This window comes from Mustela nivalis, assembly GCF_964662115.1.
Source record: "Mustela nivalis genome assembly, chromosome: 17".
Taxonomy (NCBI): domain Eukaryota; kingdom Metazoa; phylum Chordata; class Mammalia; order Carnivora; family Mustelidae; genus Mustela; species Mustela nivalis.
The window spans coordinates 19,672,865-19,695,940 of NC_139036.1; the positions used below are offsets into that span (position 1 = coordinate 19,672,865).

Genomic DNA, 23,076 nt, shown 5'->3' on the forward strand with positions numbered 1-23,076 from the left:
AACAAAGGCCTTACTCAATATCCAATAATAATAAAAGTGACAGATTGAAACACATGATTTTTCCCCTGCTGATGAAAGATAGCTTAGGCAATGTTCTGGTTTAGGTTGGAGTTCACATGTTGAAGGTCTAACCCCTAGTACCCGAAAATGTGACTATATTTTGGGATAGGATCTTTGTCTTTTATTTTTTAAAGACTTTATTCACTTATTTGAGAGAGCGAGCAAGAGAGTGTGCATGAGCAGGGAAGAGTGGCAGAGGCAGAGAGACAAGCAGACTCTCCACTGAATAGGGAGCCTGACTTAGGGCTCCATCCCAGGACCCCAAGATCATAACTTAAGCCAAAGGCAGACACTTAACCGACTGAGCCACTCAGGTGCCCTTGAGATAAGATCTTTAAAGAGGTAATTAAATTAAAATGAGCTCATTAGGGGGGTCATTAGCTAATACGACCAGTGTTCTAATAAGAAGGGGAAATTTGGACACAGACATGTGCAGAAGAAAGACCATGTGAAGGCACAGGGAAAAGATAACCACCTATAAGCCAAGGAGGGGGCCCTCAGAAGAAACCAACCCTGCCAATACCTTGTCTTGGACTTCTAATCTCCAGACTGTGAGAAATTAAGTTCCTGAGGTTTAAGTCACCCAGGACCTTGTTGTGGTAGCCCTAGAAAACTGGCAATTAGGATTTGCTGATTGTTAAACTCCTTTATGTATTTCTTATGGTTAAAGACCACCTATGAAGGCACACACCTTGGAGGATAGTTTACCATAGACCTTCCCATTTCCCTGGTTTAGAATTTGCTCATTTCACCCCAAGGCTTCCTCAGGCAGTGTTCACAGCATATTGCTGCTTCTACCTACACCTCCCCTAAAGTCATCATTCTTCCTTCTTCTGTCCTCCCCTGCCATAGCTCAAAGCACAAGAGAAACAAAGCAGAACAAAACAGCAAAAACTACAAAATGCAAATCACAAATAACAGAATAGAGAGCCACTCGGATACATTCCATTTTGGGGGAAATGTACAGCTTGGGTTGAGCAGAATACATTACAGGAAAGCCACAATCTTTGAGTAATTTTGATGAAGCCTCTCTGCTTAAAATGTCAACTTTGAGCCACATAAGTTTGAAGGCCTCAGACTGTGTGACTGGTATAAAACAACTGAGCATGAGAGACTGATTATCTTGAAGCCGACCAGTGTGGAGCAAGAACGGACTCAGTCCTAGAGAAGAGAATTCAGGCAGAGACATGGCCCTTATTAACCCCTGCACCGGTTCCTTAGTGTCACAGAATCCACAGTTAATATCTGAATCCCACTGAATAGTATTTCTAGTTTTTGCATATAATTATTCCTTTTTTTTTTTTTAATTTGACAGAGAGAGGGAGCACATAGCAGAGGAAGAGGGAGAAGCAGACTCCCAGCTGAGTAAGGAGCCTGATGCGGGGACTTGATCCAAGGACCCTGGGATCATAACCTGAGCCAAAAGCAAACACTTAACCAATGGAGCCACCCAGGCTCCCCTGCAGATGATTATTCTTAAGCCCTTAAATAATTCAGATGCAGACTTTAGACAGCTTGAAGCCCAGGCCTGCTGAAGGATGCTCCTGGGAAACTGACCCTCGTTCTACCCAGTCCCACAGTAAACAAGGTGTTAGATTGCTTTCACTTGCCCTGGTGAGCAGGTGGATGTGTGGCCTGCGTCTTCACGATGATCAGGTGGGGGATAAGATCAAAGCAAAACAAGTTCTTCAGTGAGAGTGGCCACCTGCCTCAGGTTGCCTGGGACTTTCCTAGTTTCAGCACTGAGAGTCCCATGTTCTAAGAAACCCCCGGGGTGCGGGCAAACCAGGATGGTTTGAAAATCTAAACCATTGATCCATGCCAATTGTCTAATTCCTGTGGAAAACTTTAGGGAACCTCTGTTTGGAAGCACGCTGTGTTGTGTCCTGCTTTGTATATAACAGGACATCTCTGTGAATATTATATCCTTTGCCTTAAGAGAAACTTTACAGCCTATAACTGCGTGTGAGGCATCTTTCCATTACCATCCCATTGGACAACCACACATGGGACAAATAGTACAAAGTTCTTATTCTATGGTATGCATTCATCCATTTTCAATCCACTTGTATTTATAGACTCACATGATAAAGACTTTTGTCTGTAATAGATAACTGGGAATGACGATGAACACAAATTACAATTTGAGTCAGAATTCTGGTGCCTAGAGAGAGAAGAACCGATAAGCAGGTTATGCTGCCCTAGAGAATAGTCCTTTAAAAGACTTCACTCTCATTTGAGAAAGCTATACTTTGTTACAACTTTGGAGGCAAGAGTTTGGGGAGTTAACCTTGAAATTACACCAGGCGAGGAATATAACCCAGGCCAGAGCCATCTGATACTATCAACAGAAACAGCAGTATGACAACCTTTGGAGCTCCCAGAGGTAGGGAAAGATGATCTACAAAGATGAGAGATCACCCTCCCTCAGTTCCTCAGTCTGGAGTCTTTGGAATTTCTCCTCTGCTTGAGGCCATCTTTACCCTTCATTCCATAAACTCTGGCCATACTAAAAGTCTTGTATGTAGTTATCACTAGTGGTTTAGAGATAAGAAGATTCCTTTCCCTGGTAGTGCATTGTGATGCCTTCTCCAGATAGCATTTTCCACACAGAAATAGTCACTTGTGTTAAGAATTCCATTTCAGGCACATTCAAACCACAGACCCCTGGGGCACCTGGGTGGCTCAGTTGGTTAAGTGTCCAACTGTTGATCTCCGGTCTGCTCTTTTTTTTTTTTTTTTGTAAGATTGATTGATTGATTGATTGATTGATTTGAGAGACAGAGAGAGAGAGAAAGAGAATGCACAAGCAGGGGGAGGGGTAGAGGGGGTGGGAAAAGCAGATTCCCCACCGAGCAGAGAGCCTGACACGGGGCTTGATCCTCGGACCCTGGATCATGACCCAAACCAAAGTCAGACACTTAGCCGATTGAGCCACCCAGGCACCCCTCTCAGCTCAGGTCTTGAACTCAGGATTGTGTGTTCAAGTCCTGCATTGGGCTCCATGATGGGTGTGGAGCCTACTTTAAAAAAATAATACAAAAATAAGATAAACCACAGACCTCAGCCACTATATAAAATATAGCTTCTATTTGGAAAATGGGTTCCAAGTTCAAAACAACGTACAGAAACTTTTTTCCCCCCCTTGGAGAGGAGCACACAGCTATTTGTGGGACTGTCATTTTAAAAATTATGGACATTTTAACAATTCTAGGTAAACTATAAAACACGACTCTGGTACCATTAAATTGCTCCTTTTGCTTATCCTAATATAATCCTAAGACAAAAGTAATCCTATATTTTTTCAGATGAAATATTATGTAGATTTTGAAACCAAACTTCCTGAGTACAAATTTGTCCAGCTTCACTAATTATGACACCTTGTGCAAGTTACTTAACCAATTTGCACCTTAAGTGTCTTCATTTATAAAAATAAAAATAAGGATTACTGAGAGCATTACCTGAGTTAATATATGAATAGCTTAGGACAATACCTGGTCTAAAGGAAATGGTTTATAACTTTTAGGCTTCTTTATTTAAAATGCAATAGAAAAAGAAACTGGCTTTTCTCGATCTTAATTGAAGGTGTGAGTGAAATTTTTTCTCACTTTCACATCATGAGTACCAATAATTGAAAGAAACTGTAAAATGCTTTTGATTATAAGATATACCCTAACTTCAGAAAAGTTAAAATAAAATAAAATAAAATAATATTTCATCTTAGAAGAGAAATAAGTTAGTATGTTTTAACTTCATTCTAAGTTAATGTGTACGTAATGCCCATGCAAAATAATTTGATTTAAATAATGAATAATGTAGGGGCGCCTGGGTGGCTCAGTGGGTTAAAGCCTCTGCCTTCAGCTCGGGTCATGATCCCAGGGTGCTGGGATCGAGCCCCGCATTGGGCTCTTTGCTCAGCAGGGAGCCTGCTTCCCTTCCTTTCTCTCTGTCAGCCTCTCTGCCTACTTGTGATCTCTCTCTCTGTCCAATAAATGAATAAAATCTTAAAAAAAAATTTTAAATAATGAATAATGTAACTTCTTACTTCTATAAATTCCATTTTGTTCAACCTTGGTTCCATTGAGTCAGCAATATCCAATTTTTGGCAACATGCTTCTAATTATGGAATAAAAGTTATTTGCTGGTTAGTTTGGTTATAATACATTCTTATTTCATATTCATCTTATAGCACTTTAAAAGAAGAACATAAAATTATTTCTTAATTAACATCTATCTTAATATACATCAATATTTATAATAAAGCAAATGATATGTAGTTGGGTAACATTCCAATTACTACACAATTATTACTTTTCCTGGCTTTTATTTGACCAAGCAACCCAAACCCTGAAATAGACAGGTCTACATTTTCAATGACCAGCTTGAGATAAAGCAAAAACAAATATGACATCCATAGTATAAAAAAGACTACAAGAACAACTGTGTTGGTTTGTGCTAGCATTTACAGAAGCAGGTCCTAAAGCACAATACTTCTACAAACTTTCTTTTTAAATATTTTGTCTTTAATGTTTATTAAATGAACAATATACAAATATGTTCTTTTAGTAAAAGATGCAAATAGTACAAAAGCAGAAGCAGCAAAACTTGAATAGCTCCCTTTTACCCTGCTGCCCACTATCATTCTCACTTCCCCTTCCCCACCGCTGCCCCAGAAGGAACCACTGTCACCCATTTGTTGACATCCTTCCAGCAACCTTTCTAGGTATTTTTTCTTATAATATACATTTTTTTGTTTGTTTTTCTACACATATATGTGAACATACTGATCCACAACTTTTTTTTTTCACTTCATCATTCACCTTGTAGATCTTTTCCTATAGGTCTGGGAGCTCAGCGGGAAGGGTTGCGATGGGAATATAGACATACTGATGAGTCATCAGCTCAAGTCATGGGTTTAAATAAGAACCCAGGTAGTGTGTATAATGTGTGAAATGATAGTAGATACAAAAAGAAAACGGAAAACATCTAAGGTACAAATAAAAGAAGAACCAAGAAATAAAAAAGCTAAGAAGCGATCAGTGATCGATGAAAAATCAAGAGAAAATGGTATCACAAAAGCCAACAAAAAAAGGAGTTTCATAAATAACAGAGTGAGAAATAATGGTAAATATGGCAGTTAATTCCAATAAAGATTTTTTTAAACCTCGTTTTGATGTGACAATTATGTAATCTTTATTGACCTTAACAAAAACCAAACACAAATTGTGTAAAAGTTCATGATGAAAGCACTGGCTTCCTCTCCTACTTCTAACCCCAAACCTTCCTGCCTGTCATGGGCTGGTACATAGAAGATTCTTTACTCACTCTTAGTTTTTGTAACTGCTTATTATGAGATATCAGTTATTGTCATAAGAAGATTACATACACTTTAGTATAAGCTTATGCACTAGATGCTGTTAACCTCATCCCAGACCTCCCCCCAAGCTCTGGAAGATTATGCAAGCCACACTGGTTTCTAATGGTACAAGCTATTATTAAGTGTATGTGTCTGTCCCCTGGCTGGACTTTGAGGAACGTAAGGAAAGGAAAGACGCGTTAGTCCTCTTTGCATCCTCTACCCCATCACAGTATCTGGAACCAGGTGAGGGTTTAATAAATGTTGAATGAATGAATGAATGAATGGTACAGGAAATCTGAGGTATTATAGGAGGTGAGAGGAGAAAAAAAAAATTACTGTCAACTAGAATGGTTTGGAATTTCTCTAATTTTTACCACAGTCTCAAATAGAGCTCTCTTCCCTCACTCCTCTGAACTTTCAGTAAAAAGTAAATAAATAAAAGAAGTTATCTTAAAGATTTTCTGAAAGAGGAGTCGAGGTTGTGCTAACTATGAAGAATTCTAGATTTTGGATAGGCTGTGAACATGTGGGAGAAAGGTTTGTCAGCAAGGCCCAAATCATGTTTGGGGACCAAGGATCAGGAAGATGGAAAGCATATTTTATTTTTTAAAAGTGAAAATAGATTTCTGACAATCTATTGTTATTGATGTAATGGTGGTCAAAAATCAACTGAAAAAAAAATCATTTGATATAAATGATGTATAATCTCAGGACCTAAACTCTAGTGCTTTATTCTACAAGTCAGAATTTTTTAAAGTTTATTTATTTTTAAAATAATCTCTACACCCAATGTGGGGCTCCAACTCAAACTGCCAAGATCAAGAATCACATGCTTTTCCAACTGAACCAGCCAGATGCCCCTAAAAGTCAGAATTTTTTGCTTAATCTCATATGAGGAAACAATTCTGGAAATAAAAGCATCAAAATCTGTGGTTCTCTGTAGTTGTAGTACTACCCTCCTCTACCCCCAGTGAGCATGGTGGAAATTTGTAGTTAAATTTGTTGAACCTACTTCCCCAGAGGTTTTGTTGGCACAGTGATGGGGCGTAAGGGTAGAGTCAGAAATCCTGAAATTCCTGAGGCACCTGGGGGGTTCAGTTGGTTGAGCGTCTGACTTTTGATTTTGCTCAGGTGATCTTGGGGTCCCAGGATGAAGCCCTGTGTTGGGTTCTACACTCAACGGGAAGTCTGCTTGAGGATCCTCTCCTGCCTCTGCCCCTCCCCCTGTTTGCTTTCTCTCTCTCTCTCAAATAGGTGATAAATCTGCTTAGAATAAATTTGAGTCTAGAAACTATTTTACATATAAACACGAGTATATTTTTTATTGTTAGGTTTTCTAAGACTGTAACTACTATGGAAATTTGAGAGTAGATTGTACTTGCTTCCTTCTGAAACTTTTCCAAGAGTTGTCCACCATTTCAGAAAATTATATAATGGGAGATAATGTCGTAACTTGTGTCTGAAATCCAGTACAACACACCTATGCCAGTCTGCATTTGTAGTTCTCCTGTTTATGGGGAATATATATGTATATACATATATATTCATTTTGCCCTTACTTCAAAACGTCAAATACAAAGAAAATGGTCAATTGGATATAATTTGACTTTTCTTATGTCTAAATATTCATTATAAATAAGTACAAATGTCTGATACATTATGTCTTCTAGTGAGGTAATAACCAAACATTTATGCATTAAAATACAGTCCATATCAGTTTCTTATGTCTTTCCTTGTATTTTTCCTTTATATCACAATTAGGACATTATACCTCTCTTTTTAAAATTCTGTGTATGTATGTAATATTTTCTAGGAACTTGATGGGATGATAAAGGGATAGTACAGATTATTTACAATAAAATGGAGCACTCGACTAAAAGGATCAAAAATCACTGATTGCTTTTCTGTTTTTCTACATTCTCCATCTGGCAAGAGCAAAAGAAGCAAAGTACATGTATAAGAACTTTGAATAACATAAATCTCAATATTCACTCTTCATCTTAATCCAGCATCTGTCCCCTCACCTCCCTCCATCCTTATAAAAGAGGGGAAAACAGAAATAGACAAGTTTACCAAGATGGAAGTCTGGATTCTGAAAAAATTCATGAAGAACATTCTGAATCTGCAAATCAAAGAAAATAGACCATGTATTAAATCTCAATTGCCATATATTTAGTGTTTTAGACTAAAAACCATCTAGTGGCTTTCTGTTTAAGTCTTGAGTAATCCTTCTAAGCCAGGGACAGAAATAGTTAACTATACAAATAGCTATATAACTATAGTTAAATTAACATTTACTTCATAGACTACTTCAAGGTAAGCAAATGTTTTTTTCCTATATATCTTCAATGATTCCCACTGAGAATATTCTTTGTGGGAAGTAGGATACTGAGAGTGATCTTATTTTGTCCTCTCCAAGGTCATTTCTAGCAACCCTCAGACACTGGGTATCTTTGGCAACCAGCTTGGCAATCCAAAGAATCCTTTATAATTCCTTGTTCTTCAGTTACTAAAAAACAAACTTCCTGAGTTCTTCTTGGTCCATTTTTAAAAAATAGATTTGAGGGGTCCCTGGCTAGCTCAGTTTGTAGAGCTTGCAACTCAATCTCCATGTCCTGAGTACAAGCCCCACCCTGGGGATAGAGCTTACTTTAAAAATGGTAGACTTGGTGTGCCTGGGTGGCTCCGTGGGTTAAAGCCTCTGCCTTCACTCGTGATCCCAGGGCCCTGGGATTGAGACCCATACTGTGCTCTCTGCTTGGCGGGGAACCTACTTCCTCATCTCTGTCTCTCTGCCTGCCTCTCTGCCTACTTCTGATCTCTGTCTGTCAAATAAATAAAAATCTTTTAAAAAAATTTAAAATTAAAATTTAAAAAAAATTTAAAAGGTAGACTTGATTTTTTTTAGAGCAGCTTTAGGTTCACAGAAAAACTGAGCAGAAAGTACAGTGAGTTTCCATATAATCCCTGCCCCCCCACCACATACACAGCTTCCCCACTATCAGTGTTCCCTACCACAGTGGTGCATTCATTACAATCAATGAACCTCCATGAAGCATCATCACCCAAATTCCATAGTTTATGTTAGGAATCACTCTTGATGTTGTACATTTTATGGATTTTGGCAAATGTATCATGATGTGTATCCATCATTATTGTACCATACAGAATTGTTTCATCATACTCAGAATCCTCTGTGTTCTGCCTATTCATTACTCCTCTGCCTTCATTCCTTCATCACTGCTCTTTTCACTGTCTCCACAGTTTTAGCCTTTTCCAGAATGTCATAAAGTTGGAATCATACAATATATAGCCTTTTCACATTGGCCCCTTTCACTTAATAATACACACTTAAAGTTCTTCTATGTATTTTCATGCTTGATAGCTCATTTATTTTCATTTTTATTTTAGTATTATTTTTTAAGCTCATTTCTTTTTAGTGCTGAATAATATTCCATTGTTTGGATGTACCACAGTTTATTTATCCTTTCAACTACTGAGAGTAGTTTTCCAAGTGTTGGCAATTATGAAAAAAGCTACTCTAAACATGCACATATAGGTTTTTCTGTGGACATTAGTTTCCAACACCTTCAGCTAAATACCAATAATCATGGTAGTTGAATCATATAGTAAGAGGACGTTTGTTTTTTTGTTTTTTTTGTTTTTTTTGTTTTTATAAGAAACTGCAAACTGTCTTCCGAAGTGGTTATACCATTTTGCGTCATCACCAACAATTCCCACCAGTGGTTGTGCATCTTGGTCAGCATTTGGTGTTGTCGGGTTTCCAGATTTTGACCATTCTGATAGGTGTGTGGTGGTATCTCACTGTTTTGACTTTCATTTCCTTGATGACAAATGTGTAGCATGTTTTTATATGCTTACTTGCCATCTGTATGTCTTTGGTGAAGTATTCGGGTATTTTGCCCATTTAAAAAAAAAGATTTTATTTATTTATTTATTTATTTGACAGAGAGAGTCAGAAAGAGAAAGAAAGCCCACAGCTAACGGGAGCTGCAAAGGAAGAGGGAGAAGCAGGCTTCCTGCTGAGCAGGGAGCCCCATACGGGGCTCCATCTCAAGACACTGAGATCATAACTGTTAGAGTACAGTTGTTTTCTGAATCTAAAAGGCACATGCTCTTAGTCTACAGAAGTGACTGGTCACCTACATACAAACAAACCAACAAAAACAAAGAAATAAATGAAAGCTATGTCTATCCATTAAGAAGAATTTGGGTACATTAGCCAGAGTCAATATTTTAGAAATCTACATAGAATCTTTTTCTTTTTTTTAATGCTCAAGAAAAAATTGAAGAAATTAACTCTCATGGACTAGACAGGTCAGGACTCAGCAGCTTACCTCAGCAAGACTGAAAATTTAGACGTCCATTTTTAGCACTCCACTCAATATTGCAGCAGTCATCCTCTTATCACCCACCCCACTTACCCTTCACAATATCCTCCTTTCTTACCACTGCCAGGGGAATCATTCCTTCTGGATCTACAATCCATTCACTGAACTGTTCCTGCAGAGCCTGCTTCCTTGTATTGGCCACCTGAACTTTGACTTCTGTTATGCATTGTCTTTGTTCCTGTTTCTGTTTAATCTTCTCCTTCATCTTGCTTATTCTAAAGGATGTTGAAATAAAAGACATATTGAGTACAGACATATTCACATTGTTCAAATGACAGAAAAGAAGAATTCAGAGCCTTGAGAGAGGCCCTGGGATGGCTCCATTGATTAAACCTCTGACTCTTGATTTCAGCTCAGCTGGTGATCTCAGGGTCATGAGATCAGGCTTGCTTGGGGCTCCATGATCAATGCGGAGTCTGCTTAAGATTCTCTCTTCCTCATCCCCTTCCCCTCTTGCTTTTGCTCTCTGTCAAATAAATAAATAAATCTTAAAAATAAAATTAAAAAATTAAAAAATAAACTTTGTGCTGGGAGGAGTCAAGATGGCGGAGAAGTAGCAAGCTGAGACTGCTTCAGCTAGCCGGAGATCAGCTAGATAGCTTATCTAAAGATTGCAAACACCTGAAAATCCATCGGCAGATCAAAGAGAAGAGAAACAGCAATTCTGGAAACAGAAAAACAACCACTTTCTGAAAGGTAGGACCAGCGGAGAAGTGAATCCAAAGCGACGGGAAGATAGACCCCGGGGGGAGGGGCCGGCTCCCGGCAAGCAGCGGAGCAACCGCGCACAAAATCAGGACTTTTAAAAGTTTGTTCCGCTGAGGGACATCACTCCAGAGGCTAAACCGGGGCGAAGCCCACGCGGGGTCAGCGTGGCCTCAGGTCCCGCAGGGTCACAGAAGGATCGGGGGTGTCTGAGTGTCGCAGAGCTTGCGGGTATTGGAACGGGAAAGCCGGCTACAGAGACAGAGCCGACAGTAAGCTCACAGCTCGGTGTTACCTTGAACCGGTCGCAGGCTCGGTGAGCTCGGAGCGCGGCCGGAGGTCAGGCAGACGGGAGTAACTGGGCGCTGTTCTCTGAGCGTGCACTGAGGAGTGGGGCCCTGGGCTCTCGGCTCCTCCAGGCCGGAGACCAGGAGGCCGCCATTTGTATTCCCGTCCTCCGGAACTCTACGGAAAGCGCTCAGGGAACAAAAGCTCCTGAAAGCAAACCCGAGCGGATTACTCACCCCGGCCCTGGGTAAGGGCGGTGTAATTCTGCCTGGGGCAAAGACACTTGAGAATCACTACAACAGGCCCCTCCCCCAGAAGATCAACAAGAAATCCAGCCGAGACCAAGTTCACCTACCAAGGAGTGCAGTTTCAATACCAAGGAGAGCAGCAGAATTCCAGAGGAGGAGAAAGCCAAGCACGGAACTCATGGCTTTTTTCCTGTGATTTTTTTTTAGTCTTGAGTTAATTTAATTTTTTCTTTTTCATTTTTTTTTTTCTTCTCGCCTTCGGGTAAATTTTTTTTTTTTTTAACTGTTACCTTTTTCTTTTTTAACGATTTTTTACTACTTTATCTAATATATATATATTTTCTTTTTTACATTTTTCTCAGGTGTTTTCTTTTTTTAAAAAAATTCTTTTCTTTTCTTTTTTCTTTTTTTTCTTTCTTCCTTTTTGAACCTCTTTTTATCCCCTTTCTCCCCACTCACGATTTTGGATCTCTTCTAATTTGGTTAAAGCATATTTTCCTGGGGTTGTTGCCACCCTTTTAGTATTTTACTTGTCCCTTCATTTACTCTTATCTGGCCAAAATGACAAGACGTAAAAATTCAACACAAAAAAAGAACAAGAGGCAATACCGAAGGCTAGGGACCTAATCAATACAGACATCGGTAATATGTCAGATCTAGAGTTCAGAATGACAATTCTCAAGGTTCTAGCCGGGCTCGAAAAAGGCATGGAAGATATTATAGAAACCCTCTCAGGAGATATAAAAGCCCTTTCTGGAGAAATAAAAGAACTAAAATCTAACCAAGTTGAAATCAAAAAAGCTATTAATGAGGTGCAATCAAAAATGGAGGCTCTCACTGCTAGGATAAATGAGGCAGAAGAAAGAATTAGTGATATAGAAGACAAATGACAGAGAATAAAGAAGCTGAGCAAAAGAGGGACAAACAGCTACTGGACCACGAGGGGAGAATTTGAGAGATAAGTGACACCATAAGATGAAACAACATTAGAATAATTGGGATTCCAGAAGAAGAAGAAAGAGAGAGGGGAGCAGAAGGTATACTGGAATACTGGAGAGAATTATTGGGGAGAATTTCCCCAATATGGCAAAGGGAACGAGCATCAAAATTCAGGAGGTTCAGAGAACGCCCCTCAAAAACAATAAGAATAGGCCCACACCCCGTCACCTAATAGTAAAATTTACAAGTCTCAGTGACAAAGAGAAAATCCTGAAAGCAGCCCGGGAAAAGAAGTCTGTAACATACAATAGTAAAAATATTAGATTGGCAGCTGACTTATCCACAGAGACCTGGCAGGCCAAGAAAGAGCTGGCATGATATTTTCAGAGCACTAAATGAGAAAAACATGCAGCCAAGAATACTATATCCAGCTAGGCTATCATTGAAAATAGAAGGAGAGATTAAAAGCTTCCAGGACAAACAAAAACTGAAAGAATTTGCAAATACCAAACCAGCTCTACAGGAAATATTGAAAGGGGTCCTCTAAGCAAAGAGAGAGCCTACAAGTGGTAGATCAGAAAGGAACAGAGACCATATACAGTATCAGTCACCTTACAGGCAATACAATGGCACTAAATTCATATCTCTCAATAGTTACCCTGAATGTGAATGGGCTAAATGCCCCTGTCAAAAGACACAGGGTATCAGAATGGATAAAAAAACAAAACCCATCTATATGTTGCCTCCAAGAAACACATTTTAAGCCCGAAGACACCTCCAGATTTAAAGTGAGGGGGTGGAAAAGAATTTACCATGCTAATGGACATCAGAAGAAAGCAGGAGTGGCAATCCTTATATCAGATCAATTAGATTTTAAGCCAAAGACTATAATAAGAGATGAGGAAGGACACTATATCATACTCAAAGGGTCTGTCCAACAAGAAGATTTAACAATTTTAAATATCTATGCCCCCAACGTGGGAGCAGCCAACTATATAAACCAATTAATAACAAAATCAAAGAAACACATCAACAATAATACAATAATAGTAGGGGACTTTAACACTCCTCTCACTGAAATGGACAGGTCATCCAAGCAAAAGATCAGCAAGGAAATAAAGGCCTTAAACGACACACTGGACCAGATGGACATCACAGATATATTCAGAACATTTCATCCCAAAGCAACAGAATACACATTCTTCTCTAGTGCACATGAAACATTCTCCAGAATAGATCACATCCTCGGTCCTAAATCAGGACTCAACCGGTATCAAAAGATTGGGATCATTCCCTGCATATTTTCAGACCACAATGCTCTAAAGCTAGAACTCAACCACAAAAGGAAGTTTGGAAAGAACCCAAATACATGGAGACTAAACAGTATCCTTCTAAAGAATGAATGGGTCAACCGGGAAATTAAAGAAGAATTGAAAAAAATCATGGAAACAAATGATAATGAAAATACAACGGTTCAAAATCTGTGGGACACAACAAAGGCAGTCCTGAGAGGAAAATATATAGTGGTACAAGCCTTTCTCAAGGAACAGGAAAGGTCTCAGGTACACAACCTAACCCTACACCTAAAGGAGCTGGAGAAAGAACAAGAAAGAAACCCTAAGCCCAGCAGGAGAAGAGAAATCATAAAGATCAGAGCAGAAATCAATGAAATAGAAACCAAAAAAACAATAGAACAAATCAACGAAACTAGGAGCTGGTTCTTTGAAAGAATTAATAAAATTGATAAACCCCTGGCCCGACTTATCAAAAGAAAAGAGAAAGGACCCAAATAAATAAAATCATGAATGAAAGAGGAGAGATCACAACTAACACCAAAGAAATACAAACTATTATAAGAACATACTATGAGCAACTCTACGGCAATAAATTTGACAATCTGGAAGAAATGGATGCATTCCTAGAAGCATATAAACTACCACAACTGAACCAGGAAGAAATAGAAAGCCTGAACAGACCCATAACCAGTAAGGAGATTGAAACAGTCATTAAAAATCTCCAAACAAACAAAAGCCCAGGGCCAGACGGCTTCCCGGGGGAATTCTACCAAACATTTAAAGAAGAACTAATTCCTATTCTCCTGAAACTGTTCCAAAAAATAGAAATGGAAGGAAAACTTCCAAACTCATTTTATGAGGCCAGCATCACCTTGATCCCAAAACCAGACAAGGATCCCACCAAAAAAGAGAGCTATAGACCGATATCCTTGATGAACACAGATGCGAAAATACTCAACAAAATACTAGCCAATAGGATTCAACAGTACATTAAAAAGATTATTCACCACGACCAAGTGGGATTTATTCCAGGGCTGCAAGGTTGGTTCAACATCCGCAAATCAGTCAATGTGATACAACACATCAATAAAAGAAAGAACAAGAACCATATGATACTCTCAATAGATGCTGAAAAAGCATTTGACAAAGTACAGCATCCCTTCCTGATCAAAACTCTTCAAAGTGTAGGGATAGAGGGCACATACCTCAATATCATCAAAGCCATCTATGAAAAACCCACTGCAAATATCATTCTCAATGGAGAAAAACTGAAAGCTTTTCCACTAAGGTCAGGAACACGGCAGGGATGTCCATTATCACCACTGCTATTCAACATAGTACTAGAGGTCCTAGCCTCAGCAATCAGACAACAAAAGGAAATTAAAGGCATCCAAATCGGCAAAGAAGAAGTTAAATTATCACTCTTCGCAGATGATATGATACTATATGTGGAAAACCCAAAAGACTCCCCTCCAAAACTGCTAGAACTTATACAGGAATTCAGTAAAGTGTCAGGATATAAAATCAATGCACAGAAATCAGTTGCATTTCTCTACACCAACAGCAAGACAGAAGAAAGAGATATTAAGGAGTCAATCCCATTTACAATTGCATCCAAAACCATAAGATACCTAGGAATAAACCTAACCAAAGAGACACAGAATCTATACTCAGAAAACTATAAAGTACTCATGAAAGAAATTGAGGAAGACACAAAGAAATGGAAAAATGTTCCATGCTCCTGGATTGGAAGAATAAATATTGTGAACATGTCAATGCTACCTAAAGCAATCTATACATTTAATGCAATTCCTATCAAAGTACCATCCATCTTTTTCAAAGAAATGGAACAAATAATGCTAAAATTTATATGGAACCAGAAAAGACCTCGAATAGCTAAAGGGATATTGAAAAAGAAAGCCAAAGTTGGTGGCATCACAATTCCGGACTTCAAGCTCTATTACAAAGCTGTCATCATCAAGACAGCATGGTACTGGCACAAAAACAGACACATAGATCAATGGAACAGAATAGAGAGCCCAGAAATAGACCCTCAAATCTATGGTCAACTAATCTTCGACAAAGCAGGAAAGAATGTCCAATGGAAAAAAGACAGCCTCTTCAATAAATGGTGCTGGGAAAATTGGACAGCCACATGCAGAAAAATGAAATTGGACCATTTCCTTATACCACACACGAAAATAGACTCAAAATGGATGAAGGACCTCAATGTGAGAAAGGAATCCATCAAAATCCTTGAGGAGAACACAGGCAGCAACCTCTTCGACCTCTGCCGCAGCAACATCTTCCTAGGAACAACGCAAAAGGCAAGGGAAGCAAGGGAAAAAATGAACTATTGGGATTTCATCAAGATCAAAAGCTTTTGCACAGCAAAGGTAACAGTTAACAAAATCAAAAGACAACTGACAGAATGGGAAAAGATATTTGCAAACGACATATCAGATAAAGGACTAGTGTCCAGAATCTATAAAGAACTTAGCAAACTCAACACCCAAAGAACAAATAATCCAATCAAGAAATGGGCAGAGGACATGAACAGACATTTCTGCAAAGAAGACATCCAGATGGCCAACAGACACATGAAAAAGTGCTCCATATCACTCGGCATCAGGGAAATACAAATCAAAACCACAATGAGATATCACCTCACACCAGTCAGAATGGCTAAAATTAACAAGTCAGGAAATGACAGATGCTGGCGAGGATGTGGAGAAAGGGGAACCCTCCTACACTGTTGGTGGGAATGCAAGCTGGTGCAGCCACTCTGGAAAACAGCATGGAGGTTCCTCAGAATGTTGAAAATAGAAGTGCCCTATGACCCAGCAATTGCACTACTGGGTATTTACCCTAAAGATACAAATGTAGTGATCCAAAGGGGCACATGCACCCGAATGTTTATAGCAGCAATGTCCACAATAGCCAAACTATGGAAAGAACCTAGATGTCCATCAACAGATAAATGGATCAAGAAGATGTGGTATATATACACAATGGAATACTATGCAGCCATCAAAAGAAATGAAATCTTGCCATTTGCGACAACATGGATGGAACTAGAGCGTATCATGCTTAGCGAAATAAGTCAATCAGAGAAAGACAACTATCATATGATCTCCCTGATATGAGGAAGTGGTGATGCAACATGGAGGCTTAAGTGGGTAGGAGAAGAATAAATGAAACAAGATGGGATTGGGAGGGAGACAAACCATAAGTGACTCTTAATCTCACAAAACAAACTGAGGGTTGCTGGGGGGAGGGGGTTTGGGAGAAGGGGGTGGGATTATGGACATTGGGGAGGGTATGTGCTTTGGTGAGTGCTGTGAAGTGTGTAAACCTGGTGATTCACAGACCTGTACCCCTGGGGATAAAAATATATGTTTATAAAAAATTAAAAAATAAATAAATAAACTTTGTTCCTGTCTTTACTCCATGAAATCTTTTTTTTTTTTAAAGATTTAAAAAATTTATTTGAGAGAGAAAGAGAGAGCAAGAGCACCGAGGGAGAGGGGTAGGGACAAGCAGACTCCCTGCTGAGCACAGAGCCTGATTCCAAGCTTGATCCCAAGACCCTAAGATCATGACCTGGACTGAAGGCAAACTCTTAACCAACTGAGCCACCCAGACACCCGCCCCCACTGCCCATGAGATCTTTCTTGATTTAGGCTTGAAGTGACTCTTCCTCCTCCCAGCAGTTACTGAATTTGGCTAAATCATAGGCTGTCTTCTAGTATTATTTGACTTTTTATAGAGGTGGGCCTTATTTTACTAACAAAATACAATATGTAAGATGTACTAAAAATAGCCCTATAAGCTTCCACATATACCTAAAAGCAAAGCTGAATGCACTAAGGCCTTGTAGTAATAAGGCTCTGTCTTCTCAGGACACAGAAATCATCTGGAAAGATTCTAATTCCAAGTCTAGAGTGGAAGCTAGAAGCTGCATTTATAACCAGCATCTTAGGTGATTCTGATGCCTCGGCTCAAACTTTTGATTTCTGTCTAGGAATATATGTTTTATATATCTAGGAATATATGTTTTAAATATCTAGAGTCAAACACTTTGACAGCCTCTAAGCATAATAGTTATCCGTATATTCAGAGAGCTACATCACTCAGGTTGGAAGTGGAGAAAGTATCATGATTTTAATTTTCCCATATTCATCATCCCTATTAGGACTTCAAAACCCCTGAGCTGGTTTTGATTGAAACAGCAAAATGACTCAGAATAATCAAAATAGCTGCTGGTTTCAAATACAATTTGTTTAAAGCAGGTCTTCATCTTTCAAAGAAAAAAGACTAAGGTGATCTGACAGATTTGGAAATGCAAAAGACTTTTCAGTTAGGACAAGCAAATTGGATACCTCTAATAATCCAAGAGAATCAATCAAAATCTGTCATTTCTTTATTATGCCCATATAAGGACTTCAAAATTCTCAAGGTAAACAGGCCTTCAAAAATAAACTTTGAAGCTTGAAAAAAAAATATGGAAGTGGCTTAATAGTACACAAGGACCTGTTTCTGAGCTGCTGGAAGATAAATTAGGATTTTAAAGGAAGTGCTAAGTTTCTCTGATGCAAATGAGAAGCAGCCGAATCTCCACCACTGATCTCAGTTCCACCAGTCCCTTCTCTGTTGGCTCTCCAGTCTGTCCACCACTCTTTCTCCCTCTGCTGCCTTACCTATCTCTTCCTCTCCTTCTCTCTCTGTCCTCCTTTTCCTTTCCATCTCTCTATACAGCATTCCCAATTTCTAACTGCATTCTTAAAAAATATATATTTTATTTACAAGAGAGCGAGAGAGAGATCACAAGCAAGGGAGAGTAGAGAGAGAAGCAGACTCCCCTCTCCTCCACAACTGCCAAGCAAGGAGTCCAGTGTGGGCTCCATCACAGGACCATGGGATCACAACCTGAGCTAAAGGCAGACACTTAACCAACTGAACCACCCAGGCACCCACTATATTCATTCTTTTTTTTTTTTTTAAGATTTTATTAATTTACTTGACAGACAGAGATCACAAGTAGGCAGAGAGGCAGGCAGAGAGAGAGAGGGGGAAGCAGGCTTCCTGCTGAGCAGAGAGCCCGATGCAGAGCCCGATGCAGGGCTCGATCCCAGGATCCTGGGATCATGACCTGAGCCAAAGGCAGAGGCTTTAGCCCACTGAGCCACCCAGGCACCCCCACTATCTTCATTCTTGCATGACTTTCTATTCTTTGTCTGTACCTTTCTTCATTCAAACACTCAGTTACTCACTAAGTCAATCAGTTACTCATTCATTATGCAAACATTTCTTGGGTACCTGCTATGAATTGACATTATAAAGCTTAGGGTCCAATGCAGAACAAGAAAAGTAAACAATATTGCATAATAAGTACTGGGTATCTCCAAATTCTCATGTGTACCAATCAGTGAAATATAAAAATGGATCAACAAACCTGGGTTTCTGTCATGTTTCCATCTGCCTAAAATACTTTTCTCCTTCTCTTTGTTTCACCAGATCCTCTACATCCTTTAGGTCTCTGCTCAGACATCATTTCCTCCCTCTCGTTAAGAAACAAAGGCTAGTTTGTATTTCAGGGCTACTGTACATGAGACTCCAATTATAATCCAAATGGATTTTAAGTTGATTATGTAACTCATTCAGGAGCGAATAAAATTTCTCTTCTGTGGTCTACATTATCTCATGAGGATATATATGTACATCAATCAACAGAACTTTATAGCATTCGAAATTCTTTGCATAATGTAGGGTAGACATAAACTACAAGCAGATCTAAGTATAAATCCACATTTAAAACATGATAAAATGCAAAAATGGTCACAAATTCTTTCCATTCCTGTGCACATGTCCATTTGTAGGCAACCTGATTTGCAGCTCCTCTCATTGAGAGAATCTATTTCTGCATCCTTTGTGTCTGGCTGTGGCCAACTGACTTGCTTTGGCTAATGGGTCATTAGCAAACATGATGCATGCAAAAAGTTGAAAAATGTTTACAATTATATCACAACAAACGTGGAAAAATAAAAGAAAAGAAAAAGAAAAATGTTTGAACATCAGAGCTAGCCCTATTTTGTTGACCTTAGAGTACCTTCCACCACCATGTTGGCACTGGGCCTATGCTAGCCTGCTGGATGATGATCCAGTTATTGCCATAACTTTTGTAAACAGCCAACATCTTACTTCAGTGTATGAGTGAGTCCAAGTGATATGATGTGGAGCAGAAGTGAGCCATAAGCTCAGCCCAAAGTTATCAACCCGCAAAATCATGAGCCAATAAATTACTATTGATTTAGGACACCAAGTTTTGAGGCATTTTGTTGTGTAGCAAAAGCTAAATAAGAAAAGCTTCCCCATCTTAATAAGTGTTTTTGAGATGTTTTAAAGAAAGGCACAGTATAAATCTAACTGATTACAAAATAGATGTAGGAGCACTTGGGTGGCTCAGTTGGTTAAGCATCTGACTCTTGAATTGGGCTTAGGTCATGATCTCAGGGTTTTGAGATCAAGCTCCATGTTGGGATCCATGCTGGGCATGGAGCCTGCTTAAGATTCTCTCTTATTCCTCTACCTGTCCTTCCCCACCCCCCACCAAAAAAAAAAAAATAGAAGTAAAAATATTCCCCATCCTAGTTACGATAATCCAAATTCTATTCATCCATCCAAGCAGTACAAGGAACATCTTCCTCTTATAGCAGCATTTGCCTTTATTTTATTAAAACTTAATGTTGTATTTCATCAAGAATCAGTTCTAACTAGCTTATGTGGAGAACTGACCATAAATTTTGAGTGTACCCAGTATACCACCAACTGGACCTAATTGAAGACTCTTTTCAGACTGCTGAATAACGGGATTTGTTTTAATCAATCATGTACTAACCTATGGATTCATTCTGTCCTATACAGTGTGATAGTTTTCCATTGTTATAAGTATAAACATGATAAATCTCTTTTTAAACTTTTTAAAAAAGTTTTTAAAGTTTCTGAATTTTCACTTTTTAAAACACTTTTTAAATTTAAAAGTTTTAAAACACTTTTTAAAATTTCTGAATTTTCACCCTCTGCAAACTAGTCAGTGAATTCTTCATTGCTATATATTGCCTTGCCTGGAAAGTTAATAAATTCAGTTTTTGCTTGTTGGCTTTTAAGTTCTGGTTATCTTAGTTTCAAAAAAGCTAAACTGGACTTCTTGCCATTGCTGGAAAATGTCTATAATATTTCCGTGATGAGTATTCCTATAACAATCCATATATGACATATATCTTCTTAATTATTATACTTACTTAATTCTAATATTTTGTATATTCAACATATATCTTATTAAGAAAAAATGTAAGTAACTCGTTAATCAATAATATTTGAACAGATTACGCCTATTTAGACTTTTATAAAATGATGAAAAGTATTTATCATAGCTTCTCCATTAAATACTGATAGTTAATTCCAAAGACTTCAAAATTAAATGCTCAATTACCCCAAATTAAGACATATTTTATAATAATCATATGTATCTAAAGACAAGATCAAAAAAGCAAAACACACACACAAGAAAGCTTTCATCATGATAGCAAAAACAGGATTAGAATATGTTCATTAATTCATTTGACAAATATTTATTGAGCTTTACTTACATAAAGCAACATTAGATACTAGAGATGTGAAGATGAATATGGCTTATAGTTCCTGGCTTACATTATAGCAGGGGAAACAACCATTACAACTGTGATCAATGCAGTCCAGGAGAAACACACAATGCAATGAGAGAGCATATAAGAGAACAATTTCCCAGTGAAATGGTGTATGAGCTAAACCAGAAAGAATTGGTAACATAAAATGAAGAGGAAGAAGAACGATACAGCAGGAATGACATATAAAACACCGATATGGAGAGGAGTAAAGATGGTGGAGAAGTAGCAGGCTGAGACTACATCAGGCAGCAGGAGATCAGCTAGATAGCTTATCTAAAGATTGCAAACACCTACAAATCCAACAGGAGATCGAAGAGAAGAACAGCAATTCTAGAAACAGAAAATCAACCACTTTCTGAAAGGTAGGACTGGCGGAGAAGTGAATCCAAAGCAACAGGAAGATAGATGGTGGTGGGGAGGGACCGGCTACCGGCAAGCGGTGGAGCAACGGAGCACAAAATCAGGACTTTTAAAAGTCTGTTCTGCTGAGGGACATCCTCCAGAGGCTAAACTGGGTGAAGTCCACGCAGGGTCAGCGTGGCCTCAGGTCCCACAGGGTCACAGAAGGATTGGGGGTGTCTGAATGTCACAGAGCTTGCACGTATTAGAACAGGGAAGCTGACTACAGAGACAGAGCCGAGGAGTGAGCTCTCAGCTCGGGGTTACCTTGAACCAGTCGCAGGCTGGGTGAGCTCAGAGCGCGACAGGAGGCCAGGGAGATGGGAGTAATTGGGCATATTCTCTGAGGGTGCACTGAGGAGTGGGGCCCCGAGCTCTTGGCTCCTCCAGGCCAGAGACTGAGAGGCCGTCATTTTCATTCCCATCCTCTGGAACTCTATGGAAAGCATTCAGGGAACAAATGCTCCTGAAAGCGAACACGAGCTGATTACTCAGCCCCACCCCTGGTAAGGGTGGTACAATTCCGCCTGGGGCAAAGACACTTGAGAATCACCACAACAGGCCCCTCCCCCAGGAGATCAACAAGAAAACCAGCCAGGACCAAGTTCACCTACCAAGGAGTGCAGGTTCAATACCAAGGAGAGCAGCAGAATTCCAGAGGAGGAGAAAGCAAAGCACAGAGCTCATGGATTTCTCCCCATGATTTTTAGTCTTGAAGTTAATTTAATTTTTTTTCAATATTTTTTTCTTCTTCTGCTAAATTTTTTTTAACTTTTACCCTTTTCTTTTTTTGTTTTCTAACTAGTTTATCTAATATATATATATATTTTTCTTTTTATATTTTTTCTTTATTTGTTTCTTATTTTTTTTCCTGAACCTCTTTTTATCCCCTTTCTACCCACCCCCCACCCCCCCGTGATTTGGGATCTCTTCTGATTTGGTTAAAGCGTATTTTCCTGGGGTCTTTGCCACCCTTTTAGTATTTTACTTGCTCCTTCATATACTCTTATCCGTACAAAATGACAAGGCGGAAAAATTCACCACAAAGAAAAGAACAAGAGGCAGTACCGAAGGCTAGGGACCTAATCAATACAGACATTGGTAATATGTCAGATCTAGAGTTCAGAATGATGATTCTCAAGGTTCTAGCCAGGCTTGAAAAAGGCATGGAAGATATTATAGAAACCCTCTCAGGAGATATAAAAGCCCTTTCTGGAGAAATAAAAGAACTAAAATCTAACCAAGTTGAAATCAAAAAAGCTATTAATGAGGTGCAATCAAAAAGGGAGCTCTCACTGCTAGGATAAATGAGGCAGAAGAAAGAATTAGCGATATAGAAGACCAAATGACAGAGAATAAAGAAGCTGAGCAAAAGAGTGACAAACAGCTACTGGACCACGAGGGGAAAATTTGAGAGATAAGTGACACCATAAGATGAAACAACATTAGAATAATTGGGATTCCAGAAGAAGAAGAAAGAGAGAGGGGAGCAGAAGGTATATTGGAGAGAATTATTGGAGAGAATTTCCCTGATATGGCAAAGGGAACAAGCATCAAAATCCAGGAGGTGCAGAGAACCCCCCTCAAAATCAACAAGAATAGGTCCACACCCTGTCACCTAATAATAAAATTTACAAGTCTCAGTGACAAAGAGAAAATCCTGAA

The 23,076-nt window shown here is 39.0% G+C and overlaps 1 protein-coding gene across 1 annotated transcript in view; it reads right to left on the reverse strand.

Moving 5' to 3' along the window:
- The window catches only part of EFCAB5 (EF-hand calcium binding domain 5), a 162,276-nt gene that overhangs the window by 75,197 nt on the left and 64,003 nt on the right, over nucleotides 1-23,076 (reverse strand). The window contains exons 8-10 of the mRNA XM_082707006.1: nucleotides 9,890-10,046; nucleotides 7,493-7,541; nucleotides 4,106-4,176 (exon numbers count right to left, since the gene is read on the reverse strand). Of these exons, the coding sequence (XP_082563132.1) occupies nucleotides 4,106-4,176; nucleotides 7,493-7,541; nucleotides 9,890-10,046 (277 nt within the window). The remainder of the gene's footprint in view (nucleotides 1-4,105; nucleotides 4,177-7,492; nucleotides 7,542-9,889; nucleotides 10,047-23,076) is intronic.